Source organism: Corapipo altera, unplaced genomic scaffold, assembly GCF_003945725.1.
Source record: "Corapipo altera isolate COAL_440 unplaced genomic scaffold, ASM394572v1 RXGC01000072.1, whole genome shotgun sequence".
Lineage (NCBI taxonomy): Eukaryota > Metazoa > Chordata > Aves > Passeriformes > Pipridae > Corapipo > Corapipo altera.
This window is the reverse complement of record NW_020884943.1, coordinates 1,795,849-1,808,937: the sequence shown is the minus strand read 5'-3', so window position 1 is coordinate 1,808,937 and position 13,089 is coordinate 1,795,849. Positions and strand designations below refer to the sequence as shown.

General features: G+C 34.5%; 1 protein-coding gene across 2 annotated transcripts in view; it reads left to right on the top strand.

The window, feature by feature from the left end:
- The window catches only part of LUZP2 (leucine zipper protein 2), a 129,965-nt gene that overhangs the window by 101,648 nt on the left and 15,228 nt on the right, over positions 1–13,089 (top strand). For both annotated transcript variants that reach the window (XM_027662219.1, XM_027662220.1), the window contains exons 8-9: positions 2,323–2,397; positions 4,102–4,266. In XM_027662219.1, the coding sequence (XP_027518020.1) occupies positions 2,323–2,397; positions 4,102–4,266 (240 nt within the window). The remainder of the gene's footprint in view (positions 1–2,322; positions 2,398–4,101; positions 4,267–13,089) is intronic.

Sequence of the window (13,089 nt, the reverse complement as noted above, 5' to 3'; positions counted from 1 at the left end):
TCCTGAAACAAGTCTCTTTTTTAAATGGTTTCTTGCAGTTCTGGAAATCACTTATATGTAAAATAAGAACACCATCTCAGTACTTAGTAATTCAGGTCTATTAGTTTATTGCCAGATCTTTTTTTTTACAGCTCAGCTTTGAACATGAAAAATTGTGACTTTTTTAATGAACTGAAAAATACCATTTAAAAATTTATATGTGACTCTGAAGATGTGGCCTTAAGGATATGGTTATTAAATAGCTAGTCTGGGTTTCTGAGCTGAGACAAGGCTAATTAAAAGGCACCATGAGACAAGGTTATTTAAGTGTAGCAGCAGCAGCTCCACGTTTAACTGGCAGCACACAGTTATTCAATCAATTTACAGACCTGGTCCAGCTCCCCCTAAAATGAGAAGATTTACTATTGATATCAAATTGAAATTGATTGGGACTTTGACTGGCATTTTCCAAATTATTTCATTATAATAATGCTTTTGAGTGTACCCAATAGCATTGAAAAAAACTTCGTCATGTGCAGTATTGAAAAATTCCAAACTGCCCAAAGATGGGAGAAAAAAGAATAGGACTGTTTCCTCTCTAAGACCTCATTCTACAGGAATACCTACCTTTTAGTTTTTCCAGGCTGGTCTTTTTAAAGGCTCTTTACAGCTTCTCAGAACTGGGCTTGTGTAGTCCTACTGGTATTTTGTCTTTATTCAGTATCCAAGGCATGTTAGTTGAATTAGGCTCCCTAAAAAACTTGTAAATTACAGCTGCAGTGAAACTATTGCAGTATGAATTTAGCCTTGATAGACAAAAGTTTTCAGAAAAAAAAGTCTGATTTTTCTGTAGTCTTGGAACCAAGGTGTAAATAAATATTACTGCTTTCAAGTCCATCAAAATGCATTCTTAATGCCAGAATTTTATTCTCACTTAATGTCATTTGGATTGATGTCAGTGACCTCTTTGCTCAGTATTCTGTGAAATAAAATAAATATACATGAAAGTTAACAGCAAATGTTAGTCCATCAAAATATGACAGGATTATGAAAAATAAGGATAAGTCTTGATAAATGATGCATTCAGGAAGACTTCAGTAATACATATGAAACCATCCTTTGGAAGAATAACTTTTCACCATAAACCAGAAATGGTTTATTTTGTGATGTGAGCAGTGTTATTGCAATGTAGTAATCCTTTATCAGGGAAACCATCAATTAAAGAAATTAAGTACTTTTCCTCCGACTTGCTTTTTGACATGGAAGCAGTTTCACGTCTAGTTCTAGTATCTAATAAGAAGTGTCTCTGCATCACATAGACCCAAGCTTAAGTTCAGGCTTTCAAAGGTTGTCTATGACCATGTTAAAAACTTTTCTAGGGATTTATATATCATTTATGTTGTGTGGCTACACGTTGAGCTCTGCTATAGTCACCTGTACATTAAGCTACACTGCAGTCAGCAGAGGGCATGAGATCTTGAAAAGTCTGTCAAGGAAACAGTATCTGACTGGGGATGAACTCCAGAAATCTGGTGAGTGTGGGGTGGTGCTGAGGGGAAAGTGTGCTTGCAAATATTGGGGCAAAAAAGAGAATATGTTGCTCTTTATCTGAGAAATGAGAACTTTACCCAGTTACTCTGCATGTACAAAATGTTCATTTACTTAGAATTTCAAAGACAAAAATGTAACTGGTTAGTCCAGTGTCCTTCTCTGTGGTTCCCTTTTTGAACAGGGAAAACAATGTTATTTGCAAATACAACAGCAAAAGAAACCTCTACCTTGTTCCTTTTGGATGCATAATAATGCTATTAATGACAGGGCTGAAAACTGCAGGAATCTGGGAGCTTCCCTTAAGTGGAAAGTTCTTGCAGAGAGTGTATTTCCCTACAAGCATGAATGTTGGGGTGTTTTCTAGTTTGTCTCTTTATGCCAAGTTAGTTTAATGTTAGTATCTCGATGCTTAAAACCACGAAATAGTGTTGCAAATTGTTCTCAGAAGTCAGGTAAATGAACAAAATTATAAAAAGCTGTTTCAATACCTTGAATTTTCCAGGAGGATATTATAGCATAACACTAAAATTTTTTGTAGTATGGAATTAATTTTGCTGTTGACATTGAAATTATTATAAACTTGCATTCACATTTGAGCACAGTTCCCACGTACTTTTCTTTTTCAGGGAAAAAAAATATCCCTTAAGGCCTGGTCCTTTTGCAAGGAGTTCTGACCCAATTAATATATATTACTAGAAAAATTTATATCCTTTCCTCTCTCACGTGACAAATTACAGGGAAAAATACACTGAAGATTACATCATCTTTTTTTTTTTTCCTTTATTCCCACAGGCACAGCAGCTAACAGATCTGGAGCAAAAACTAGCAGTTGCAAAAGATGAATTGGAAAAAGCAGCCCTTGACAAAGTAAGGAGTGTAATGGAATGTAAGCATGTTTATCAGCTGTGAATGTTTTGGTGTAATTTGACAAAAACAAATGAAAGCCTTGCAGTGATTTAGATGAATATTTAAATACAGGTCCTTGGGAGTGATGCTGGTGAAGTCAGTTAAACGTGAAGTTGAGTACAACTGCAAAGGTTGTCAAATTAGGAGGGCGGTCAAATTAGAAAGAAACAGCCCAAAAATATCTTTTTGCACTCATTTTTAATGGATTTAAATATGTATTGAGTTTAATTTTGTTCTAACAGTGGACTTAGTGTCTCTCACAAGTTTATTTACACTCCAGCACAACACATTCCATCTCCTATTTCTTTGATTTTCCATATTGTGCCATGCATTAATTGTCTTTTTATGGTTGTCTTTGATCCTACTGTACTGGCTGGCATTGTTTATTTTTTTTAGAAACACTCTTTTATTATTTTTCCCAGTTATGGGATATAATTGATTCCAGTTCAGGGGAACTTTGTCTGACATATAGCAGGGAATATTTGTCATGGTCTCAAAAATATTTGCGTAGCAAATAAACTAAAGCAACATTGTGTATACCATTGCTTAGGATAAATGTGAAATACTTTTGTATTCTATATGTAATATTTCTCTTACTTAATATGCAGTAATTAATATGTGTAATGTTACTTACACATGTATTTTCTAGCAGCTTCTGCCATGGCATACCTTGATTTATGTATCTTTCAAAAAATCTTTGATGATTGAAATGTGCTGATGTTGTCTGTATAGGTGCATTCTTAATAAAAAGAATAAAAGCTAGGGTGGTTTTTCTTAGGCCAGATGTTGCTAACTCCCCTTGAAATGAATGTCAGGAAATTACCTCAATAGCTAACATTTGACATGTGTCTTGCTCTCATGGAGCAAAGATTTAAAAATAAGATTTCCTCAGTGCTGTCGTTATCTCACTGTTCTTACTGTCTCAGCTTATTTAATTACAGACTTCTGTTTTCATTAATACATCTTTCTGTATTTCTGTGACTAAAATAGTAACGTTCTGACATGAATTGCAAACTCTTCACCACTTAGAAGGTTTAGTTTGGCTTGATGGACAGTGGTGGATCTGGACAAACATACTCTTAACTGTCCAAAAGACCTGTGGTTTCCTTACTATACACTGCAAAAGTATGATATGCTCATGAGGGAAGTCATCTCTGCTGGAAATCATCTTTGTTGGATTAAAATTCATCTTTATAATCCTTGGAAAAATACAATTATTTGGAATGCTGTGAATCAAAACTCCATGCAAAGTCTGTGTCTTTGCAATACTTCTCTGTGGCTATTATACATAAAAGTGTGTATATATATATGTATATATATATATATACACATATATATATGTATATATATACATGTATGTATATATATATATACATAAATGTATGATATTTTGTAGATTTTCTTTTCAGAAAAAATATACTTAATTATTATTTGCAATCATCAACGTGAATAAAACTACTGGAGGGAAGGGAAGAGGGTGCAGTTTGGTGTGTAACACACAGGAACTTGATTGTATAAAAATACCTTAAACAGCCTTAATTCCATCCATTAGTAAGAAAAAAAAGAGCAGCTGCTCGTGTTTGGTTTAATGCAGAGAGAGAAAGTAAGAAATTCTGTTCCTCAGAACACATCTTTAGAGAAGTGGTGATTTCTTATTTTCCACAGGAGTCACAGCTGAAAGCTCTGAAGGACACTGTGCAGCTCTGCCTGTCTTCTGTTCTGCACAATCAGCCTCTCCCTATAAATCTAATCCCTTCACAACCAGCTGAGAAGCAGAATTCCCCAGTTACAAAGGGCTCCAGAGCTCCATTTCAAGTGACAAACACCAAGGTACAGTTTCTCTCTCGGATGTGGTTGGGTTTTTTTTTAAACATCTTTTAAAGTTTGTCCTGTAAGAGCATCAAACTGGAACTAAGGAGGATTTTAAATTAATTGAAAGATTAGGATGAATTTTGAGGATGATTCTAAGCCCGTCCCTGATGTCAATAAACTTTTTTTTAATGTTGAGAAGCAACTGCTTTCTTGCTGAGGAACAAAATTCCTTCTGTCATTTGGTGAATGGATCATGTCTGCAGAGCAAATACGCAGGGAAGATGGGTTTGCATTTAAAATAAGTGAGGATGCTAATTCATAGGATCATTTACCTGTCAGGCACTGAGAGTGAATTTGTGGTAATACAGCTCTAAAGAGTATGGTGTTTTTTGCTTATCATACCTTTTTTCAGTGGAAAAATTTGATATAAGAAGCATAAAATAATCTGAGACACCAAATCAAATTTGCCAGAAGGTATCTATGAACTTGTTAACAGGGTGTAGGGAATATTCTTATATTCCAAGATGAGAAGGGCAGTTTAGGAGAAAGTATGAGGGATAAAAAAGTGTTTTGATTCAACAAATTCAAACATTTTAATACAGTTAAGTTTTACAGTGATTAACAACTATCCTAATAATTTCATCTCCAGGGTTGAATTTTGCTCCTGTATTCAACTGATTCAATAGAGGAATTCTAGATATAAGAAGAAATCTGTGATTTCAATTAAAAGGAAGTTTTACAGAAGAATGACTGAAGGATGCTTCCATGTCCTCTTTAAATTCCAAAAATGAAATATAAATACGAATTGCTAACTCACAGCCAATTAGTAATTTGTATATGTCAGCTGTTGGTTTTCACCATTAGCACAGAGCCAGAAGCCAAAAATTAATAATCTTTGTAATTAAAATTGAAACACAACTTCAGAAAGCAGAATGTAATTATAGAACTGGATCCCACGTTGCTACTCTCACAATAGCAATTGTCGGTTCCTTAATAACTGTTTTATAGGAAGAAAGCTTCATTCCCCAAAATTATTACCACTGGAAACAAAGCACTGTATTAACCAGGAGCAACACATGGATATGTTGGTGTTCATTCAGATTAAGATCACTGGGTGTATGTTCTGCAGGGAGCAGACTCTTCTTTTGTAGATCAGACAGACTGACCAGAACTCTCAGATCTCTAGAAGAATATTTTTCCTGAATAATGTGGCTCTTCTTCAGGTTGGAAGTGTTTGTGCCCCTGTCATGAGAGTAGAGAAGGACTGAAGGATAAGGGCAAGACATAAGACACAAGCAAGCCCTTATGTCTGTGTTTAGGATAGATTTAGGGTCAGAGCCTTTGGGGAATTTGAGGTCTCCTTGGCTTTACAGGTAGCACTGTCACTGAATGAAGGACATGGGAACACAGCACAGAGATTACAATTAAATTTTTCATATTTGACTGCAATACAGAGTAGTTTTCCTTTTTTTTTTTAAATGATTGTATAGATTTTGTGTTTATTGTACTTGGTAAAAGGTATCAGTGTTTCTGTGCTGCAGCCTTTCAAGAGTCCAGCATTTAGTCCTCTGCACCCAGAAGGCTTGAATAAGTTATATTGCTTCTTTAATAGGCATTTCTCATATTTCTCTGTACTTGGCATATGACATGGAAATGGCTAAGAAAATAATGGTCTGCAATCCTCTTCTTCCACACATTGGCATCTCAATATTGTAAATCTGTGATTATAAAACTACTGAAATCAGCTGCTGTGAAACAAGTTGTGAAAGAATCATAGTCAGTCCACTGTACTTCAGCAGTATAATAGAAGGTGTTTTTTTATTATGATACCCATTCCTATATATCTTCTCCTTGGCTTTTTCTTCCTTTGACGAACCAATTAACTCTAACTACAGATGTATGGCTCTCTTTTTATTATTATTATTAGATTTGCATAAATATTTTTATATAGCAGGCTAGTATTTTCAGGGCAGCATAAATGTGTGTGGTTAGTCAAACATGTTATCGTATGTAAAAATGGGAGCAGCACTTACACATTTTGTCATGCCTGATAAGCAGCAGTTTCAGCTTCAGAGGACAAATAATAATTTGTCTGGTAAGTATCTTATTTCTAAGATATTCTCATCCAGCCTAAAAGTTGCTGTCTAGAGTGTCAGACTTGTTTTAAATCTGTTGAAGGCTAAATCATACAGCATGGCAGCTGTATCACTTGGGGACAATCATCCCTGGGTGTTTCCTGATTAAAAAAAAAAGTCCAAATGAGTAGGTTGTATATTTTTATTCATAATTGGTCACCATAATACCTGAATGCTTCTTAGAGATATTTAGCACAAGAACGTGGTATAGAAAGGATAACTAGGAAAGCAGATTGCCAGATTTCTTGAAAATACCCATTTTGTTTTTTCTAGAGAAAATAGGGATATGAAAAAAGCATAAATTAGGTCTAAAAAACCAGTTCATAGAAGTGCCTGGATCAGTGAAAAAAAAAAAGGTGTTTGTTCTGGATAGCTCACTAATTTGGAAAACTGTGTAGCAATGGGAAATTCTTATATTTAAATCTTAGAAAAAGTTCCCTCAAAGTGATCAAAAGCAGTAGAAGGCTGAGGTGTGTTTTTTGATGTGTCTTAAATAAGTTAATATTTGCAATGTACAGGAACATATAATACAGAATTTACCACCAGTGTTTCAGTTCAAAGCCATTTTAGCTGTCATGTACCTGACATGTATAACACAGTACTGGTGCCAAAAGTATTGACAAAGGGATTTAGGGCTCTGTGAATACAAGTTCAATGACACTAAAAAGTAAAACCAAGAATAACCAGGAGGCCGATCATTAATCCTGAACTATGAGGGTTTTAACTTTCTGGATTATTGACAATTCTTTTTGTTATATAGTTTCTTTTGCACTGCAATGTCACACCAATAACCATTTTATGTTCAGCTATTGGAAAATTTTTTCAAACTAGTTGAGAATTGGATCTGTCTCTTGTCAGTTTTTTTGTCCCATTCCCATTACAGAGGTGATGATGAAAGAGAAAAATGAAAACAGAGGAGGAATGAAACTCTGCTTTCCTTTTTATTCTCCAGATGAGTGCCTAAGGACCTGGATACTTAAAGAGTGTTGTTCATGGATGGAAATCATAACACTGACTAGGCTACCCAAAGCAATTGCAAATTCTTGCTCAAGAATCGATGAAAACCCACAAATATAATTAGGGTTATTATTTGGAAATAACTGTATGCTCACAGTTGGGGGAAAATATATCGTGTAACCTCATAAATTTATCGGAGGAAGCAGAGGGTGAACCTAAAGGGCAAAAAATATTTTATATATATATATAAACTACAAAGAGTCATATAATATATATGTATATATACACGTGTATATATACATATATATTATATGTGTGTATATTTACATATAATATATATGTATATATATAAAAATAAAGTGTTATATATCTATTTATAATATATATATAAAGTAATATATATATTTTTATATATAATATAAAAATCATGTAGGTGTGGTGCTTGGGGACACAGAGGTCTTTTCTAATCTTAATTATCCTATGATTTTATCCATGGTCAGCTGTAAGTCATCAGCAGGAGCACTGAGGGCAGTGGACAGATTTGTGCTCCATTAAAGCCTTAGGACTCAGCCTCTGGTGCCTCAACACTTTTTGACTTTTGTTTCCTCCAACTCTGCTTCTGCCAGAGTTAATGAGGCATCACCAGGACCTGCAGTTTCAGTAACCTGTTGATCATGGTGTTCAACGAGGGGATTGGAAAACTGTAATTTAAAGAAAGGAAAAAAGCAATTACTAAACGTAGAGTCAGACACAGTTTGTACTATGCAGTAATGACATGCAATCATATAACCCTTCCTTAGTGCATAAAAACATTAGGAGAATAAAATGGTGTTGAAAAATGACACTATCCATTGTTTTAGGATTTAATTTCAAAGAGTAAGGAATGTGTGTCTCCTAAGGTAGAAATCTCATAGAAATCTGAGGTACTGTGAGTATCTGTAAGGCTAATGTAGTAAGAAATTTGTTTTTAAATAGATAAAAAGTAATTTAACTGCAGAAGCCTGACTAGCATGACTTATTTATTCATGTAAGTCTCTCTTGTTCTACTTTTCATAGCTACCTTTGGGCTAATGGACTTTTATTCTCATTGTGATCAATTAGATGGCAGCCATAATCCTGTATTGATGCCAGTGGTGATTCACAAGGTTGTGGCTACTCTTTCTCATACCTTTTATTTCCAGAATTTGCATTAAATTGAGTGGTTTTTTGCTGTTGCCTCATAAAGATTCCACAGAACTTTTCCTACAACTCTTTTTCTTCAGGCCTTTTTCCTTCGGTGACTAATTTTTAATAAAATTTGATTGCGTGACGGAAAAATATTTAACACCAGAGATTGTTAAATTGAAAGCTGAAGCTCTTAGGTTTTATTGCTCCCTTTAAAGAAGTCTTCATTATTAGCACATTATCTTGATAGTAAATTAGTTTTAGAGGGTTTTTTTACCCAAATACGATCAAGGGAAATTGGAAAAAAGCACCTGACATCTCTTATTTTGCCCCCTAGAACAATATCACTCTCCTTCAAGTTTTAGTGACACAATCTTTATGATTACTTTCATTTCATTAACTATTTGACCTCGCTCCTATTTGTTCAGAGTGGACTGGCCCGTTACCCTCAACTCTGAATTTAGGAAAGGCTAATTAGGCTGTTGGGCTGATGAGGTAACTGTTCATTGCTGCACTTTTTGTGGATGTTAACTGCAGATCAGTTTGCCTGTGTATGAAAATTACTCCAAATACTCACTCCAAATATCCTCTTTTAAAATTAATGTCTCTCCCTATCATGTGTTTCTGTAAAGTTTCCTCTAATCTAGCACATAATATGTCTTAAAAATACTGTGGGTTACTGGCAGACAGTGGTTGAAAAAGTAAATGTGTATACAAAATATAAATGTCTTAAGGGATGTTTTAAATAGCGCCAGAATCCAGATTTTAGGTATGGTGAAAGGTTTCACATGGAACTTGGGATTAGCATGGACAGCATCCATTCAAATTCCCTAATTCTGCCTCAATCTAAGGCCAGGACCCCAAACCAGAGGAGCCTCAGGCTTGCCTTGATGCTCAGCAGCTTTCTGGACAAGCTGACTTGTCTTTATCAAAAACAGAGAAAGAGAAGATCCCCTTACATACTTTTCAGATATTATTATTTTAGAGATCTCTTTCCTCACCTATCAAGTGGGGTTTTTTCCAATATTTCTCTCTCTTTATCACCCTGGAGACAGTGGAGATGATTGCAGAAGTGTACATTATTTCTAACTGTTGCATTTAGCACAAAAACAGTAATACATTGTTTGTCTTTTTTCTCTCCCAGCTGATGTGTTTGTTACACGTCCTGTTAAAAAATATGTGCCTGTGAGCAATGACAGCAAAACTGAATTGATGTGCCTTTGCAGTTGCACATTAGTAACCCCATTCTAAAATTTGTTGATACTAGCACTTTTTTCTATTGATGTTATATGTAAAAGAAGATGCAAAATGTGCAAAGGAGCTACTGAGTTATTTTAAGTGGTTTACAAAATAGAAGGTAATTGTAAAAGTACTCCCAAGGGACTTTTGCTATCTAGGAATATATTAAAAATTTATTAAAAAATTATTAATGCGTTTTTCCTGTATAAAATATCTGTTACTAATCTATTGTTGCCAAGTTTCCCTTGATACATGTGTAGGGAACCAAGTGGGAAATATTAGAGACAGTTAAGATCCTTCTATGTTAAGACAATTAAGATCCTTTTCTTTGATTTGAGCAAAGATGTGATTTGGAAAACATTCACAAAGAAAATACTCATTTTTGTCATTATTAGGAATTTTCTAGCAACTTGATTAAAAGCATTTCATTGAATCATAAAGCCTAAGAAATGCAGAATGAACTCAAATGCAGATTAAACCCAAGGCATTTAAGTTCAATTTAGCCTTGAGCAATTTAGGAAACCACTTACTGGCTTACACCTGAAGTCTCATCATCTTCCAAAATGGCTAATCTCTACCTTTTTCTGTATTCATTATTTTATGTTAAAATAATAATAAATAAAATGCAAAATAAAAATTAGTAAATAAAATATTCTTTTATTGTCAAATTGAAAGTCATATAACCTGAAGGAATGTGATCTCACGTAATGGAAAAGCAGACATTCAATTATAAGAAAAACCCTTTTAGTATCAAGCCTGTATTGGTTCAAATCCTTAAAAGTTAATTGGATGGTGCTCAAACTGAATGTTTGAGGCAGTGAAAATGGAGTCATATAATAAATGACTACTAAATCTTTTTTATTATTAAATATTTTGAGGTGTTTTGTGGATTATTTATTAAAACCTTTTTTCTCATATCTTTTGAAAGATGATGGTCCTCATCTCTGTTAATGGAACTGTGGTCATGATGATGAACAGGTTGTCAGGTAATTTTTTATAAGAGCAGCTCTGTAAGAAGGGACTTAAATAAACAGGCAACTGGAAGCAAATAGAGTTCATTTTTTTTTAAAGCTTCCTCTGCCATTCCTAAATCATTAAGAAATCCTCGTTTAAGGCAGGACTGGGGGAAAAAGTCAAAGTCTCGAAAGGCAAAACATTTCTCCAAGTGACCCCATCATTCAGAAGGGTTCCAGCTCCAGCAAGTTGGTCCTTCTGGGGTCTGTAACTCCTCCAGGGTTGAGCATCCCTGGCTTTGCCTTCCTGAAAATACAGATGTTCTTGTGTGCGTGGCTGTAACTTCAGGAGCTGTTTTGTTCCTTGGGGAAGACTCTAATTGCCTATAAAGCACATTCTGACAGTGCATGTTATTGCTGCTGGAAGCGTCAGTAATGTTAGACAGTGTTCATTATCCCACAGATAATTGCTTTTTCCTTCGTGAAGCCTGTAGAGAATCAAGGCTATTGTTGAAGGAATCTGTTTATTTGGTGGTTTCAGTTTCTCAAATATTATAGTATCAACACCCCCATACACAGCTGAACATGCTAAGTATCTTTATAGAAAAGGAAGTTCTTTTCCCTACAGTGGAGGATGAAGGATAGCCTGTTTTAAAACTTCAGAAGTGGTGGAAAAATGAAGTAGAAGGTGTATTTATACATGAAGTGTATATATATATAATATTTAAAAATGTAGTGTATATATACACATATATATGTAGTGTGTATATATATAAATATATAAAAATACAGTGTATATATATACATATATATATGTAGTATATATATGTAGTATATATATATACATGTAGTGTATAACTATATACATGTAGTGTATATATATAATGTGGTGTGTATATATATATATACATGTAGTGTATATATGTACACACACACACACATATGTATATATATGCTCAAGAGCTTACACCCATCTGTCTACCCATCCTTGAGCTCTGCATTTACAAAATATTAGGTATTTGAATGGGCTCACTCTATAAGTGACTCACTCTATAAGACTTGATGATCTTGGAGGTCTTTTCCAACCCAATCTATACTATGATACTATGATACTACTATAAGAAAAAAATAATGTTAAAATTGAGCTAATGTTAAAGAAGCATGAAATTCTAGGTTTAGATATAATTTAATATAGATAATTGACTCTGAAAAATTATCAGCAAGATTTTTCTCTAATAACACTTATTATGTGCATGATTATTTGTTTTCAGACCTAATTAATTCTATCTACTTTTCTTGCTGTTTTAGCTACAGATACCTTTACAATAGATACGTAGTTACTGCTAAGCAAATGGTTATTCGAAGAAATCTGAAGTGAAATGATCTATATCAAGTGAGCTAACTGTGTTCTATCATTGAGAATAAGTGTTTATGAGCAACTAAGCCACTCAAAAAATCAAATTTTGCTGTCTAGCCCCAGTCTCTGATACCATGTTAGGATAATACTTTGGCATCGCTGCAAGTTGTTTTATGCTGTGAATTTATTATATCATCATACACACTGAGGACTGCCAAGAACAGTTAAACTTGGTCAAGATGACTCTTCGTCTTCAAGCAATAATATTGTGCCTCCATATTTGCAGTGTATTTAGTGTACTATAAAACATGCTCATCTGAGATCTCCAAGCACAGCAAGCAAGCAAGGCTAAATCTCTGGCAGGAGGAGAAAAAACCCAGCCTGTCTCCAGATACATCATGTAGAGATTAAAATGTATACATCATCTATTGAAGAAGTTTTGGTGGGTTTTTTGTTTCCTCAGTAGCTTTTTTCCCAAAGTTTTAGGAGCTCTAGAGAATGTGGGATACTGTTGTGATAGATAGCACACAATACAAACAGAAATCCAGGCCCACCCTGCTGCTCAATATTTTACAAATGATGTAACTTTTCGTTACAACCTATTTCTGAAATTTTGCTATTCCTAATATAGACTGTAAACGAATGTAAACTGCAGCTTACTCACCATCCAGATCTATAATTGTTCCTGTCTTTATATTTTAAATGTGTGAAGTCTCAGGAAGCCAAAAATTAATTCATTCTCTTCTCATGCTTTAGGGCCTGAAAGAATGCTTGAATTTGCTTGGAGATGGAATTATTTCTGTGTTTTCTCATAATTTTCTTAATTTTGACAGACTGTTGTTTCACTTACTGTCCCTGAATAGAGCAAGCCCTGTAAAATGCAGCGTGGGCAACTGAATGAAACAAAGCTCTAGTCCCATTTTTTCCACTGGTGTTTGCAGGTGGCAGTAAAAGTAGGGAGAAAGTATAATATCCAGAACTGAGTGAGAGTTCTGGAGGTACTAAGTGTAGCTGTAGGGGAATCTGCAATCTTACT